This window comes from Pristiophorus japonicus, chromosome 16, assembly GCF_044704955.1.
Source record: "Pristiophorus japonicus isolate sPriJap1 chromosome 16, sPriJap1.hap1, whole genome shotgun sequence".
In the NCBI taxonomy this organism is placed as follows: domain Eukaryota; kingdom Metazoa; phylum Chordata; class Chondrichthyes; family Pristiophoridae; genus Pristiophorus; species Pristiophorus japonicus.
Window position 1 is genome coordinate 55,949,535 of NC_091992.1, and position 16,151 is coordinate 55,965,685.

The window sequence follows — 16,151 nt, forward strand, 5'->3', positions numbered from 1 at the left end:
GCTGATTCTGGGCGGCAGCGGGCGGTAGGTTGTATTCTGAGCAGCAAATGCGATCCTCGGCAAAGTAACGCCGAGGATTGAGTCAGGCCCAGGGAGGGAGGGAACAGGAAAAAAAATTTCAACAAATGAAAAAAAATTACAAATCCTTCAGAGCACCCTATCCACCAAAATCGCTGCAAAAGAAATGAAGAAAACAAGTGCACTAAACTTTTCTTGCAGATCTTCATACTTGTCGTTCAGGTAAGAACTTCCTCCACACAGCGTTCTCTTCTGCTGCTGGAGTGGAGGACCGCCCGGACCAATCTCAGGAGGGAGGACTTTTGTCGGTGTTACACATCAGCAGAAGCTCCCCAGCGGTCTCTCCCCGCCAGCTTGCTTGGACCTCACCAAACTTGCTTGGAGGGGAGAGTGCCCAAAAACCACGGAGACCATCGCGGCAGCAGCCTGCAGTAAGTCCACCAAATTCGGGCCCCTAGAGTCTTAAAGCACCGAAGGCCATTCGACCCACCTTTCCTGTGCCAGTATTGAAAGCTTTGTGTCATCAGCATACATGTGGAACCTGAGGTCTTGTCCAATATCGTCACAGTGCAGCATGTAGATGAGAAATAGGAGTGGGCCTATGCTAGGTCCTTGAGGGGTTCCAGAGGTGACGATGTGAGGGCGGGAAGAGACTGAATAGGTCAGAGTGGAGCCAAGCAAGGGCAGATCCACTCAGCTGGACAACGAGAAGAGGTGTTGGAGGAGAACGGCAGAGTCAACCATGTCAAAGGTTGTAGAGAAGGATGAGGAGGCACAGACCATCATTTATCCAAAAGTTACCTCCACAGTCACTCTCCTACATCCAACGCCCTGCCCAGTTTACAAAGTAATTCTACCCCTCCAGACCCAGTTAACAGAAACACCAAGTCTCATCAATTCCCCACACTTTCATAGACACTCTCTCCACCAACCTTCCTAGTTCATTCTGGCACACATCTCCCTCTCCATTCAACCTGGTATTCTTCTCTTCTGCCAACCCAGCTCAGACTTATATTCCCCTTCACATCTGATCTTTTTACCCTCCTCAGCTCAAGGTGGCACATCTTTCTCCTCCCTCCATTTGTGAAGCATTCCCACCATTCAGTTCAAGCTGAAAGCTTTCCCAAGTTCGTTGGTACTTTCCTTCCCCACTTCCTCTCCAGTTAATGCTGGCACACTCCTCCCTGGAAGCAACACTCCAGCTTCCCTTCTCTTCCTCCCCAAAGTACCATTCCCAGTTTCTGTCTCTGTCCCTCCACCATTGATTACTATCTATTCTCTCCTTTGCTACCAGCCATTCCCCTTTACCATCCGGGAGGTGCAGGTGCAACGAGACCTGGGTGTCATGGTTCATCAGTCATTGAAAGTTAGCATGCAGGTACAGCAGGTGGTAAAGGCGGCAAATGGTATGTTGGCCTTCATAGCTAGGGGATTTGAGTAGAGCAGTGAGATCTTACTGCAGTTGTACAGGGCCTTGGTGAGGCCTCACCTGGAATATTGTGTTCAGTTTTGGTCTCCAAATCTGAGGAAGGAAGTTCTTGCTATTGAGGAAGTGCAGCAAAGGTTCACCAGACTGATTCCCGGGATGGCTGAACTGACATATGAGAAGAGACTGGATCAACTGGGCCTTTATACACTGGCGTTTAGAAGGATGAGAGGGGATCTCATAGAAACATATAAGATTCTGTCAGAATTGGACAAGTTAGATGCGGGAAGAATGTTCCCGTTGTTGGGGAAGTCCAGAACCAGGGGACACAGTGTTAGGATAAGGGGTAGGCCATTTAGGACTGAGATGAGGAGAAACTTCTTCACTCAGAGATTTGTTAATCTGTGGAATTCCCTGCCGCAGAGAGTTGTTGATGCCAGTTCATTGGATATATTCAAGAGGGAGTTAGATATGGCCCTTACGGCTAAAGGGATCAAGGGGTATGGCGAGAAAGCAAGAAAGGGGTACTGAGGGAATGATCAGCCATGATCTTATTGAATGGTGGTGCAGGCTCGAAGGGCCGAAAGGCCTACTCCTGCACCTAATTTCTATGTTTACCCCTCACCCTTATTGCTATCTTTCCCCTTGTCTCTCCCTTCATTGACATCTATTATTATGCTATCCCTTGCCTCGCCTGCAATGCCTTCTCATCTCCTGCTCCTGATTCTTATGTTCTTATCTCAGAACAACTTCTACTCAAGTCCTGCTGGATATGATTCTGGCTGCTGGATACTATAATTGGGATTCCTGTTTTCAACCTCTTATGTGGCACCTTATCGAATGTCTTCTGGAAATCCAAATATAGTACACCACATCCACTGGTTCCCACATGTTGATTGAGGCATAAATATTGGCCAGAACCTGGAACGCAGACTGGATTCAAAAGGAACTGGAACGTGGACTTGATTCTAAAGGAACGCTGTCCGGATGAATATGACTCTGATTTCACAGCCTAACGGGGAGAGGCCCAAATTTTGGTGCAACCTGAATTGGATTCTGGTGCAAAACAAATTGCTGATTTTGCTGGGACTGAACCTCATTTAAGGAGCAATGTTCTGGGAAATTGCAGTGGCTGGTTTGATTTTAAATAGGAATCAGGTGGGAGGGACACCGAGACCCACTTTCCTGTGATTTTTATCAGCAAATGCTGACTCAGTGTAAAACATCGATAGTTGCCATGTAAACAGAGATAATCAATACACTTAAATGTGCAAAGAGTAACAGAAATAAAAGTGGCATATGTCAAAAGAGGTTACATTTTAAGAAATAAGTGAATCAAAATGAGTGAACTCCTTTAATTTCTGGATTATGCATTTGTACATTTTGCCTTCTGCTGTACTCTTGGATTTATTGCTTTCTGTGCAGCTCTTTACCAGTACTGGAAACAACTATCGATATGTTTTTGCATTCCTTTATTTTATGCAGGTATTACATAGACGTTACAGCACAGAAACAGGCCCAGGAAGGTCAAGTCGGCGTTTATGCTCCACGTGAGCCTTGGTGCCCTTGGTCCTATCAGACGCGCAGACCTGAATACCACGGTTACAATTTTCCAGAACATTGCTCCTTAAATGAGGTTCAGTCCCAGCAAAATCAGCAATTTGTTTTGCACCAGAATCCAATTCAGGTCGCACCAAAATTTGGGCCTCTCCCCGTTAGGCTGTGAAATCAGAGTCATATTCATCCGGACAGCGTTCCTTTAGAATCAAGTCCACGTTCCAGTTCCTTTTGAATCCAGTCTGCATTCCAGGTTCTGCCCAATATTTATCCCTCAATCAACATGTGGGAACCAGTGGATGTGGTGTATTTGGATTTCCAGAAGACATTCGATAAGGTGCCACATAAGAGGTTACTGCACAAGATAAAAGCTCACGGGATTGGGGGTAATATATTAGCATGGATAAACGATTGGCTAACTAACAGAAAACAGAGAGTCAGGATAAATGTGTCATTTTCCGATTGGCAAACAGTGACTAGTGGAGTGCCGCAGGGATCACTGCTGGGTCCTCAACTATTTACAATCTATATTAATGACTTGAATGAAGGGACCGAGTGTAATGTAGCCAAGTTTGCTGATGATACAAAGATGGGTGGGAAAGCAAATTGTGAGGAGGACACAAAAAATCTGCAAAGGGATATAGACAGATGAGGCTGCACACAGGGAGGTTAAAGTAACAGTTACCTCAGCTTTACAGATACACAACATCACTCCCCCGCCAAAGTCAAAATGAAAACATATTTACAAGGTGAGGCGGTTGGGAGCTTTTCTTTCCCTTGCGGACTGCCTCGGCACAAATGTCTGTTCTGGTGTGTTGGCTGTGCCCTCGTTGGGCTGGCATGTTGTTGGTCCTGCAGGGCTGCTAGATGAGCCTGGCCTTGCTGGGCTGTGGGCGTGATGGGTTCGATTTCCTGGTCCGGCGTGGTGTCGTTGATCCTTTGGGTGTGTGTTGTGGGCTCGAAAAAGGTGGGTGTCTGCTGTGGGTTGTTCAGGGCAGTCTGTGAACCGCAGCCTCGTTTGGTCCAGGTGCTTTCTGCAAATTTGTTCATTGTCTAGTTTGACTACAAACACCCTATTCCCTTCTTTAGCTATCACCGTGCCCGCGATCCACTTGGGACCATGTCCATAGTTTAGCACATATACAGGGTCATTCAGATCAATTTCGCGTGACACAGTGGCGCGACCATCGTTTACATTTTGTTGCTTCTGCCTGCTCTCTACCTGATCATGCAGGTTGGGGTGAACCAGCGAGAGTCTGGTTTTAAGTGTCCTTTTCATGAGTAGCTCAGCCGGGGGCACCCTTGTGAGTGAGTGGGGTCTCGTGCAATAGCTGAGCAGCACTCGGGACAGGCGGGTTTGGAGTGAGCCTTCTGTGACTCGTTTAAGGCTCTGTTTCATGGTTTGTACTGCCCGCTTTGCCTGCCCATTGGAGGCTGGTTTAAACGGGGCCGAGGTGACATGTTTGATCCCATTGCAGGTCATAAATTCTTTAAATTCGGCGCTGGTGAAACATGGCCCGTTGTCACTGACCAGTATGTCAGGCAGGCCGTGGGTGGCAAACATGGCCCTCAGGCTTTCAATGGTGGCAGTGGCGGTGCTTCCCGACATTATTTCACATTCAATCCATTTTGAAAAAGCATCCGCCACCACCAGGAACATTTTACCGAGAAACGGACCCACATTATCGACATGGATCCTCGACCTGGAGGGCCAGGACCACAAACTTAGTGGTGCCTCTCTGGGCGTGTTGCTCAACTGAGCACATACGCTGCATTGCCGTACACAGGACTCTAAGTCAGAGTCGATAACGGGCCACCACACGTGGGATCTGGCTATCGCATTCATCATTACTATACCCGGGTGTGTGCTGTGGAGATCCGAGATGAACGTCTCCCTGCCCTTTTTTGGTAGCACTACGCGGTTACCCCACAACAGGCAATCTGCCTGATAGGCAGCTCATCCTTTCGCCGCTGGAATGGCTTGATTGGCTCTTGCATTTCAACGGGGATGCTGGCCCAGCTCCCATGCAGGACACAGTTTTTTTTACTAGGGACAGCAGAGGATCTTGGCTGGTCCAAGTCCTAATCTGGCGGGCCGTGACAGGTGATTTATCATTTTCAAACGCTCCCATGACCATCAACAAGTCTGCAGGCTGCGCCATTTCCACCCCCGTGGTGGGCAATGGTAGCCGACAGAGCATCCGCACAGTTCTCGGTGCCTGGCCTTTGGCGGATGGTATAGTTATACGCTGATAGCGTGAGTGCCCACCTTTGTATGCGGGCTGAAGCATTAGTATTTATCCTCTTGTTTTCAGCGAACAGGGATGTGAGGGGCTTGTGATCGGTTTCCAAGTCAAATTTGAGGCCAAACAGGTACTGATGCATTTTCTTTACCCCGAACACACACGCTAATGCCTCTTTCGCAATCATGCTGTAGGCCCTCTCGGAAGCATAGGCAACAGGTTGCAACGTCCCCGCAACGTTAGCTTGTTGTAATACACACCCAACTCCGTACGACGATGCGTCACATGCAAGCACAAGTCTTTTACATGGGTTATACAATACAAGCAGCTTGTTGGAGCATAAAATGTTTCTGGCTTTCTCAAAAGCAATTACTTGGTTTTTTCCCCCATACCCAGTTCTCACCTTTGCGCAATAACACATGTAGGGGCTCTAAAAGGGTGCTTAACCCCGGTAGAAAGTTACCAAAATAGTTGAGGAGTCCTAGGAACGACCGCAGCTCCGTGACGTTCTGTGGCCTGGGCGCGTTCCTGATAGCCTCTGTCTTGGCGTCTGTGGGTCGAATGCCGTCCGCTGCGATCTTTCTCCCCAAAAACTCCACTTCTGTTGCCATGAAGATGCATTTCGATCTCTTCAGCTGCACCCCTACGCGATCCAGTCGCTGGAGGACCTCCTCCAGGTTTTGTAGGTGCTCGGCGGTGTCCTGACCCGTGACCAATATATCGTCCTGAAAGACCACCGTGTGTGGTGCCGACTTGAGTAGGCTCTCCATGTTTCTCTGGAAGATCGCTGCAGCCGACCGAATTCCAAACGGGCATCTGTTGTAGATGAACAGTCCCTTGTGCGTGTTGATGCAGGTGAGGCCCTTCGAAGACTCCTCCAGCTCCTGCGTCATGTCGGCCGAAGTCAGGTCGAGCTTGGTGAACGTCTTGCCTCCTGCCAGTGTCTCAAATAGGTCATCTGCTTTAGGTAGCGGGTATTGGTCCTATAGCGAGAAACGATTAATAGTTATTTTATAATCGCTGCAAATCCTGACCGTGCCATCACTTTGAGTACTGGAACAATCGGGCTGGCCCACTTGCTGAATTCCACTGGGGAGATGATGCCCTCGCATTGCAGCCTGTCCAGCTCAATTTCCACTCTCTCCCTCATCATGTGAGGTACCACTTGTGCCTTGTGGTGAATGGATCGTGCCTCTGGGACCAAGTGGATCTGCACCTTCGCCCCGGAAAAGTTTCCAATGCCTGGCTCAAAAAGGAAAGGAAATTTGTTAAGAACCTGGGTACATGAGGCCTCATCGACATAGAAACTTAGAAAATAGGTGCAGGAGTAGGCCATCGGCCCCTCGAGCCTGCACCGCCATTCAATGAGATCATGGCTGAAAATGCAACTTCAGTACTCCATTCCTGCTTTCTCGCCATACCCCTTGATCCCCCTAGTAGTAAGGACTACATCTAACTCCTTTTTGAATATATTTAGTGAATTGGCGTCAACAACTTTCTGTGGTAGAGAATTCCACAGGTTCACCACTCTCTGGGTGAAGAAGTTTCTCCTCATCTCAGTCCTAAATGGCTTACCCCTTATCCTTAGACTGTGACCCCTGGTTCTGGACTTCCCCAACATTGGGAACATTCTTCCTGCATCTAACCTGTCTAAACCCGTCAGAATTTTATACATTTCTATGAGATCTCCGCTCATTCTTCTGAACTCCAGTGAATACAAGCCCAGTTGATCCAATCTTTCTTGATATGTCAGTCCCGCCATCCGGGGAATCAGTCTGGTGAACCTTCGCTGCACTCCCTCAATAGCAAGAATGTCCTTCCTCAAGTTAGGAGACCAAAACTGTACACAATACTCCAGGTGTGGCCTCACCAAGGCCCTGTACAACTGTAGTAACACCTCCCTGCCCCTGTACTCATATCCCCTCGCTGTGATAGCACTCGGATGTCATCCCAGTTCCAGTGGATTTTGCCCAGCCAGCTTCTTCCAAGCAGTGTGGGGCCATCGCCCGGGACAATCCAGAGTGACAGTTCATGCACCGTGCCCTTGTAGGTGACCTTGACCATGGCGCTGCCCAGAACAGTGATAAGCTCTTTGGTGTACGTTCTCAGTTTTGTGTGGATGGGGCTCAGGGCTGGTCTGAATGCCTTGTTGCACCAAAGTCTCTCAAACATCTTTTTACTCATGATGGATTGGCTAGCGCCAGTGTCCAGTTCCATGACTACGGGCAAGCCATTCAATTTTACGTTTATCATTCTAGGTGGACATTTCGTCAAAAATGTGTGCACCCCGTGTACTTCAGCATCTGCCTCCTCTCTCTGAGGCTCGAAATTGCTTTAATCCACCATGGACCGATCTTCCTCTGCCACATGGTGGTTAGCAGGTTTTGCAGAGCTTGCAGCTCGTTGGAGGTGCCCCATTGTTCCACAGCTCTTGCAAACATACCCTTTGAAGCAGCATGAATAGGCTGGTTGGAAGCCTCCACAATGCCAACAAGGTGTGAATTGCCTTGCATTCATCCTTTGTTGGGGACTCGGTCATCTGGGTCACCTGAGGCCTGCTGGCAGTTGCAGACTCGTGGTTTCTGCCCTGTACATTTGTGCTCGCAACCAGTTCCAGTTAATTTATGAACATTGCTAGCACTTGTGTGCTGAGAAATTTGTTTGTTGTTATCACTGGTGGACATAAACGCCTGTGCTATCGCAATTGCCTTACTGAGGGTCGGTGTCTCTATAGTCAAAAGTTTTTGTAGGATGGTTTCATGGCCAATGCCCAGTACAAAAAAGTCTCTGAGCATTTGCTCCAGGAAGCCATCAAACTCACATTGCCCTGCAAGTCGCCTTAGCTCAGCGACATAGCTCACCACTTCCTGACCTTCAGATCGCTGGCACGTGTAGAACCGATATATCGCCATCAGCACGCTCTCCCTCGGGTTAAGATGCTCCCGAACCAGTGTACACAGCTCTTCATACGACTTATCTGTGGGTTTCACCGGAGCCAGAAGATTCTTCATGAGGCTGTAGGTCGGTGCCCTGCAGATTGTGAGGAGGACCGTTCTCCTTTTTGCAGCGCTTCCTTCTCCGTCCAGCTCGTTGGCTACAAAGTATTGGTCTAGCCGTTCGACATAGGCTTCCCAGTCCTCACCCTCTGAGAACTTCTCCAGGATGCCCACAGTTTGCTGCATCTTTGCATTGGATTTGTATACTCGTCACCAGTTATTGTGTTCCTAACACAGATGAGGCTGCACACAGGGTGGTTAAAGTAACAGTGACCTCAGTCTTTAATAAGACACTCTAGAGTGAGGAACAGGCCTTAGGGGCTGGCTTATATACAGTGCTCCCAAGGGATGCTGGGATCCCTTGGGACTTCAGGGGATGAGCTCCCTGTTGGCAGAACATGGGAGTGCATGCTTTACAGATACACAACAGGCAGGCTAAGTGAGTGGGGAAAAATTTGGCAGATGGAGTATAATGTGGGAAAATGTGAGGTTATCCACTTTGGCAGAAATAATAGAAAAGCAAATTATAATTTAAATGGAGAAAAATTGCAAAGTGCTGCAGTACAGAGAGACCTGGAGGTCCTTGTGCATGAAACACAAAAAGTTAGTATGCAGGTACAGCAAGTAATCAGGAATGTAAATAGAATGTTGGCCTTTATTGCAAGGGCGATAGATTATAAAAGCAGAGAAGTCCTGTTACAACTGGACAGGGTATTGTGAAGCTACACTTGGAGTACTGCGTGTAGTTTTGGTCTCCGTATTTAAGGAAGGATATACTTGCATTGGAGGCTGTTCAGAGAAGGTTCACTCGGTTGATTCCGGAGATGATGGGGTTGACTTATGAGGATAGGTCGAATAGATTGGGCCTATACACGTTGGAGTTCAGGAGAATGAGAGGTGATCTTATTGAAACATAAGATGAGGGAGCTCGACAAGGTAGATGCAGAGAGGACATTTCCACTCAACTAAAACTAGGGTACATAGTCTTAGAATAAGGGGCTGCGCATTTAAAACTGATATGAGTAGGAATTTCTTCTTAGAGGGTTGCAAATCTATGGAATTCTCTGCCCCAGAGAGCTGTGGAAGCTGGTTCATTGAATATATTTAAAGCGGAGATTGACTGATTTTTGAGCGATAAGAGATTATAGGGTTATGGGGAGCGGGCAGTGAAGTGGAGCTGAGTCCATGATCAGATCAGCCATGATCTTATTGAATGGTGGAGCAGGCTCGAGGGGACGTATGGCCGACTCCTGCTCCTATTTCTTATTTTCTTATGTTACAAAAACAAATTATTTGGTCATTATCACATTGCTGTTTGTGGGAGCTTGCTGTGCGCAGGTTTGCTGCCACGTTTCCCATATTACAACAGTGACTACACTCCAAAAGTACTTCATTGGCTGCAAAGCGCCTTGGGATGTCCAGTGGTCATGAAAGGCGCTATATAAATGCAAGTCTTTCTTTCAAGTCGAATCTGGTTCCATCAACCTGAAACGTTAACTCTATTTATCTGCACAGATGCTGCCTGACCCGCTGAGATTGCCAGCATTTATCTGTTTTTAATTACAATAGAATCCGATCCGCGTTCCGGTTGCGTGGAGCCATGGTTTACAAGCTCCCGGCACCTCCGCTGCACTCCCAGGTACGTGACCGTGCGCTGAGCGTGCGCAGTGGGCTAGGAGGGGGAGGCAGCGTGTGCGCAGTGGGCGAGGAGGGGGAGGCAGCGCGTGCGCAGTGGGCGAGGAGGGGGAGGCGGCGCGTGCGCAGTGGGCGAGGAGGGGGAGGAGGCGCGTGCGCAGTGGGCGAGGAGGGGGAGGAGGCGCGTGCGCAGTGGGCGAGGAGGGGGAGGCGGCGCGTGCGCAGTGGGCGAGGAGGGGGAGGCGGCGCGTGCGCAGTGGGCGAGGAGGGGGAGGCGACGCGTGCGCAGTGGGCGACGGCCGGTTGCCCCGGGAAACGAGCGGCGATGGCGGAGCGCGGGGCCCATCTGACGGCGGGGCTGTCGGCGAGTGCGGGCCGGCCGTCCATCTTCGAGGTGGTAGCCCAGGACACGCTGATGTCGGCGGTCAGACCGGCGGCGCAACATGCGTGCAAGGTGAGGAGGCGGGCGACCAGCTCGGCCGGGGAGGCCCTGCACCGTGGGGCGGTGAAAGCGGTCCTGGACCTGCCGTGAGGCCGCACCGGGACCGCAGGCACAAGGCGGGTTGGGATGCAGAGGGGATCCCGGTGTGCAAAATAAAAGTGTTTGCTCAGCCCTGAGTTGCTTGCAGGGTAAAGATACCACACGTCCCACCTTTAGGACGGGAATGAATAGTGCTTTTACTGTTTGTAAATAAAGAGCACTTCTGGAACATAGCGATATTTCACAGTTTACTGCTGTTTCTGTATTGCTGATGCGGAACTACTGCTGCATTCCAAGAGTGGGAGAAGTACTTTGAGACATGACAAAATATTCTATAAATCCAAACATTATCATCTACAACTTCAAAGTACAAATGAGGCAGTGTGCCGAAAGAGCAAAGTGGAGCTTCCCAGACATATAATCATTGGTGCCCTGCAAACACGAGCCAATTTCACAGTCATCTCGCTGCATCCTCACAACAGCAGTGTAAACGGGTTGTCCGAGAATGTAGGGAGTCTCAACTTTAAAAGAAATAGTGATTTTACCTAATAATGGGCAGCAGACAAAGAGCGGGGAGATCTCCCGGTGTCCCAACCAACATTCACCATTCAACCAACATCACCAAAAGATCCTCGGCTCATTTATATTTGGTATCTTACTATGTGTAATGGCCTGCTGCATTTGCCTGCATGACAGTGTCTGCACTTTAAAAGTAATGTCATTTAAAAAAATTCATTCATGGGATGTGGGCGTCACTGGCAAGGCCGGCATTTATTGCCCATCCCAGTTGCTCTCGAGAAGGTGGTGGTGAGCTGCCTTCTTGAATTGCTGCAGTCTGTGTGGTGAAGGTACTTCCTTGCCCTCTGGGCACAGCATGGATTTGTTAAGGGAAGGGCATGTCTGACTAACTTGATTGAATTTTTTAAGGAGGGTCGATGAGGGCAGTGCATATGACGTAGTCTATATGGATTTTAGCAAGGGTTTTGAATAGGTCCCACGTGGCAGACTGGTCACAAAAGTAAAAGCTGATGGGATCCAAGGTAAAGTGACAAGTTGGATCCAAAATTGGCTCAGAGGCAGGAAGCAATGGATGATGGGTGTTTTTGTGACTGGAAGGCTGTTTCCAGTGGGGTTCCGCAGGGATCAGTACAAGATCTCTTGCTTTTGTGGTATATATCAATGATTTGGACTTGAATGTAAGGGGTATGATTAAGAAGTTTGCAGATGATACAAAAATTGGCTGTGTGGTTGATAATGAAGAAGAAAGCTGTAGACTGCAGGAAGATATCAATGGACTGGTCAGGTGGGCAGAAGAGTGGCAAATGGAATTCAATCCTGAGAAGTGTGAGGTAATACATTTAGGGAGGGCTAGCAAGGCAAAGGCATACACATTAAATGGTAGGACACTGAGAAGTGTAGAGAAACAAAGGAACCTTGGAGTGCATGTTCACAGATCCCTGAAGATAGCAGGATAGGTAGATAAGGTGTTTAAGAAGGCATACGGGATACTTGCCTTTATTAGCTGAGGCATAGAATATAAGAGCAGGGAGATTATGCTTTAACTGTATAAAATGCTAGTTAGGCCATAGCTAGGGTACTGCTTGCCGTTCTGGTCACCACATTACAGGAAAGATGTGATTGCACTTGAGAGGGTATAGAGGAGATTTACGAGGATGCTGCCTGGACTGGAGAATTTTAGCTATGAGGAAAGATTGTATAGGCTGGGGTTGTTTCTTTGGAACAGAGGAGGCTGAGGGGAGACCTAATTGAGGAGAATGAAATTATGAGGGGCCTAGAGAGAGTGAATAGGAAGGACCTATTCCCCTTTGCAGAGGGGTCAATAACCAGGGGTCATAGATTTAAAATAAGTGGTAGGAGGTTTAAAGGAGATTTGAGGAGTTTTTTTTTAATCCAGAGCAGGTTGGGGGTCTGGAACTCGCTGCCTGAAAGGGTGGTAGAGACATATACCCTCAGAGCATTTAAAAAGTACTTGGATATTCACTTGAAATGCCATAACCTACAAGGCTACTAACCAAGAGCTGGAAAGTGGGATTAGGCTGGATAACTCTTTATTGGCCGGTACGGACGGGATGGGCCAAATGGCCTCCTTCTGTGCCATAAATTTTAATCATCAGACTTTTGTTTCTGATACTGAATGTCATGGTTGATGCTTGGAGCCAGGATGCTCCATTCAGTCGATGCACAATGGCATTTTCACTCGAACGTTAAATTTCTAATGTAATCAATGGCACAATTAGCAGAATTTAAATGGCTTGGTCTTTGAAAAGCGTTTGCTGATCTTTCATTTGGGGTGGAAAGAGAATGAGGAGTGTGCCATATCTGTGTTGCTCATGCTGTACATGGTATTGCATTCTAGCACGATGTGCATCATTAGATTGATTGTAAACAATCAAAAGGTGTCTTCAGGATTATGAAGGCAACGGACAAAGCTGAGGCAGACAAGTAGTTCATTGTGGAGAAGAGGACACAATTTAACACATTAAAAAGTCAAGAGTGAGAAGTGTGTGGGGGGGGGGGGGGATGGGGGGAGGGGGAGAACATTCTCACCCAAAGGTTAAATTTAGTTGTGGAGTAAGTTACCAGGGAAGGCCATTGAAGTCAACAGTAAATATGATAACTGGGTGTTTCTGGAGAGGAGGAATTGAGGGTTATAGTGCGAGGGCAGGTATGGAGGGGCTGATCCGTGAAAATATGTCGGGCATGTTAGGCTTCTCCTGTTCTGCAGTGGATCAACAGGAAACAATATTGCTTTATGAATTGCGTAGCATTTAAGAGACAGAAAGATTAACCGATAGAGACAACAATCGGCATATTATTGAGTTATTAGAATTCTAAAGCACAGAAGGCTGCCATTCGGGCCACTACATGTGTGCTGGCTCTCCTCAGAATCCAACTTTCAAGTGCTTTTTTCTCAAATATGTAAAGATAGCTATTCAGAAATGGGCAAAACTTATTTCTGACTGTGACTGAGAGCCCTGTGGCTTGATGTGGGCGATTTTACAGTAATGTATAATGTTCTGACAGGTGCTTGCGGAATCCAACCCTGCTCGCTATGGGTTTCTGTGGCGATGGTTCGATGAACTCTATGCTCTGCTGGACCTCCTGCTTCAGCGTCATTATCTGTCCCGGACTAGTGCTTCCTTCTCCGAAAACTTTTACGGTCTGAAAAGAATTCCGCTTGGCGGTGGCCGTGGATTATGGAGATTGGCCAACCTCGGGCTCCCAAAGACCCAGTACTGGAGATCCCTCTTGGTGATCATAGCGGTTCCGTATGTTAAAGTCAAACTGGACAGACTGTTTGCCAGGCTGCGAGAGGAGGACGACTACGCTATACATCTCCCAGAGTCCTCTTGGAAGCGTCTGTACAAGGCCTTTCTCGCAGCCTACCCCTTCGTGAACATGGGCTGGGAGGGGTGGTTCCTGATCTACCGACTCTTGTACGTCTTCGGGAGGTCACAGATCCACTCACCGTTGTTGCGAGTGGCCGGAGTCCGCTTGGGGAACCTGACCCCTGCGGATCTGCAAGCCTTTGAGCAAAGATCCTCTTCTGCCAGCGGCCCTCTGACCAGTGAAAGGTAAGGGAAGGGCTTAGAGGAGCGGAGGTACAGTTGTCAGCAATGTCAGTTGTGAAGAAAGGTTATAGAAGTATAGCGCTCTTTCTTTGTAAAAATGGGGACTTTGTGGTGGAGGTTTCAAAATAGTGACGGGAATTGACAAAATGGATCGAGGCAAATTGTTCACTGTGGTGAAGGGTTCAAATAACGGGGAACGCAAGGTTAAAAATGATGGTATTAAAGGTGAATAGAGAAGGCTGAGAGATACACAATTGAAAACTTGCTTGATCCACGCCTGAGATTAAGAACTAATTATATTTGGGTTGGATTGCAGGCAAGAGCATGAGTTCTGTCACTCTGCAGCTCAGTGGATTGGAGTAATACCTTCCTAAGTTGTCATACATGTATTCTAACCTCGCTTTCTCTCTCTCTCTAGTGTGGTTGGAAATCTGACCTCCTTCCTCGGTAAAGCAGTGGGAGGTGTGGCAATGTCCCTATCGACAGGTGTGTCCGTGGGCGTCTTTTTCCTGCAGTTTCTCGAATGGTGGTACTCGTCCGAAAACCAGGAGACGATTAAATCCCTCTCGTCCCTCCCAACCCCTCCCCCACCGGTGCACTTGGACAGGCTGACAAACGAGGCCTTGCCTCGACTGAAGACCATATGTCCTTTGTGCAACAAGATTCGGACGAACGACACCGCCTTGGCGACCTCGGGCTATGTCTATTGTTATCGATGTGCTTACAGCTTCGTGAAACGCCACCAGCGATGTCCTGTGACGGGTTATCCGTCTGAACTGCAGCATCTTGTTAAACTCTACTCTCCAGAGGCATGAAGGCACGAGATCCATCCGTCAGAGCGCGCTCTTGTTGACAATGTACTCTTTATAATGCAGCTGTCTGACTCAGTGAAATGTGCTGTGCTGATTACTGCTGAAGTACACAAGGCAAGTTTCCACTGTGACGATATAATCTTTAATTATGTTTTCCAATTTTCTCCTCTCTTCCCAAATGTGCTGACTTGTGACATTCCTCGTCCAAGTGGGTGTTCATGTCTGAGTCTAGTTGGAATATTCATCCACAGGGACATTAGTCATGATGCACGCATACATCCACCCTTTCCAGCACGAGTCATGGACGCCGATCAGGAGGCCTGGCCTAGGCAGGCCAAGGCCATTTGCAACAACTCTCTTGCCAGCCTGGCTGAGATCAGCTAACGCATTACAGACCTAGTCCTTCCGATCTGTATGGCTTAGCACTACACTGAGCAACACATCTAGCCGCAGAATATCAGGGGAGCTGTTAATAAATTATTTTATTCCTTGGGTGTTACGAGCTTACTGCTAAGGCAGGAGAAAAATGGAAACGATCTCGGGTGCGATCTTGCGTGATGATTATGAATCTTCGAATGAATAATATCATTCTCACATTTTCTAATAAATTATATTTATGATTTAATCATACAAGGACAAGGGAACATACAGGTTTATCAGCTCAATAATGACAGTAGTATTATATCGTCCTAGTTTATCTCCTGTGCACTGCTCACAAATTTACATGATAGGAAGTGCTCTCAAGATTAAAAAAGATTTTTTGCTTCACCTGGATTAGATCAGATACATAAATCGTAACATTAACCTTTAGCATTAGCCCCCACAATCTGAATAGTTCTTTAAAAAACCTATATTCTATGGGGCTAGGTGTAATTTATACTGTGCACTAAATCAATCAAATGTGTAAAATGTTTCAATAATATGTTTAAAAAAAATGTTTTATTGAAAATTGTAATAAACTGTACATCAACAACTAAATCAGTTTTACGTGAAAGCTGTAAAATGAGCCTAAACCGAAGAGAGCACGGGTAGAAAAAAGTACTGTGAATGCTGCCAATCTGAAATAAAATCTGAAAATACTGGAAATCTAAAGCAGTTTAGTTAGCATCTGAAAGAAAAAAGTTAATGTTTCAGGTGAACCCAGAGTTTTGGCTAGGTCATTGGAGCTCCACCTGGGTCATAGAAACATAGAAAATAGGTGCAGGAGTAGGCCATTCGGCCCTTCAAGCCTGCACCACCATTCAATAAGATCTTGGCTGATCATTCCCTCAGTATCCCTTTCCTGCTTTCTCTCCATATCCCTTGATCCCTTTAGCCGTAAGGACCATATCTAACTCCCTCTTGAATATATCCAACGAACTGGCATCTGTGGCAGGGAATTTCACAGGTT

General features: G+C 47.6%; 1 protein-coding gene across 1 annotated transcript; it reads left to right on the top strand.

Moving 5' to 3' along the window:
• The first annotated feature begins 10,177 nt into the window (after positions 1–10,177).
• pex12 (peroxisomal biogenesis factor 12) lies at positions 10,178–15,847 on the top strand. Its single transcript, XM_070858132.1, has 3 exons — positions 10,178–10,329; positions 13,402–13,952; positions 14,368–15,847. The coding sequence occupies exons 1-3, from the start codon at positions 10,201–10,203 to the stop codon at positions 14,762–14,764; spliced, it is 1,077 nt and encodes a 358-aa protein (XP_070714233.1). The 5' UTR covers positions 10,178–10,200; the 3' UTR covers positions 14,765–15,847.
• The last annotated feature ends 304 nt before the right edge of the window (positions 15,848–16,151 follow it).

Excerpts from the sequence above, each read along its gene's own strand:
- pex12 (XM_070858132.1), top strand. The coding sequence starts at position 10,201 with ATGGCGGAGCGCGGGGCCCATCTGACGGCGGGGCTGTCGGCGAGTGCG. Across the intron at positions 10,330-13,401 it reads CGGCGCAACATGCGTGCAAG|GTGCTTGCGGAATCCAACCC; the intron begins GTGAGGAGGCGG and ends ATGTTCTGACAG. Across the intron at positions 13,953-14,367 it reads GGCCCTCTGACCAGTGAAAG|TGTGGTTGGAAATCTGACCT; the intron begins GTAAGGGAAGGG and ends CTCTCTCTCTAG.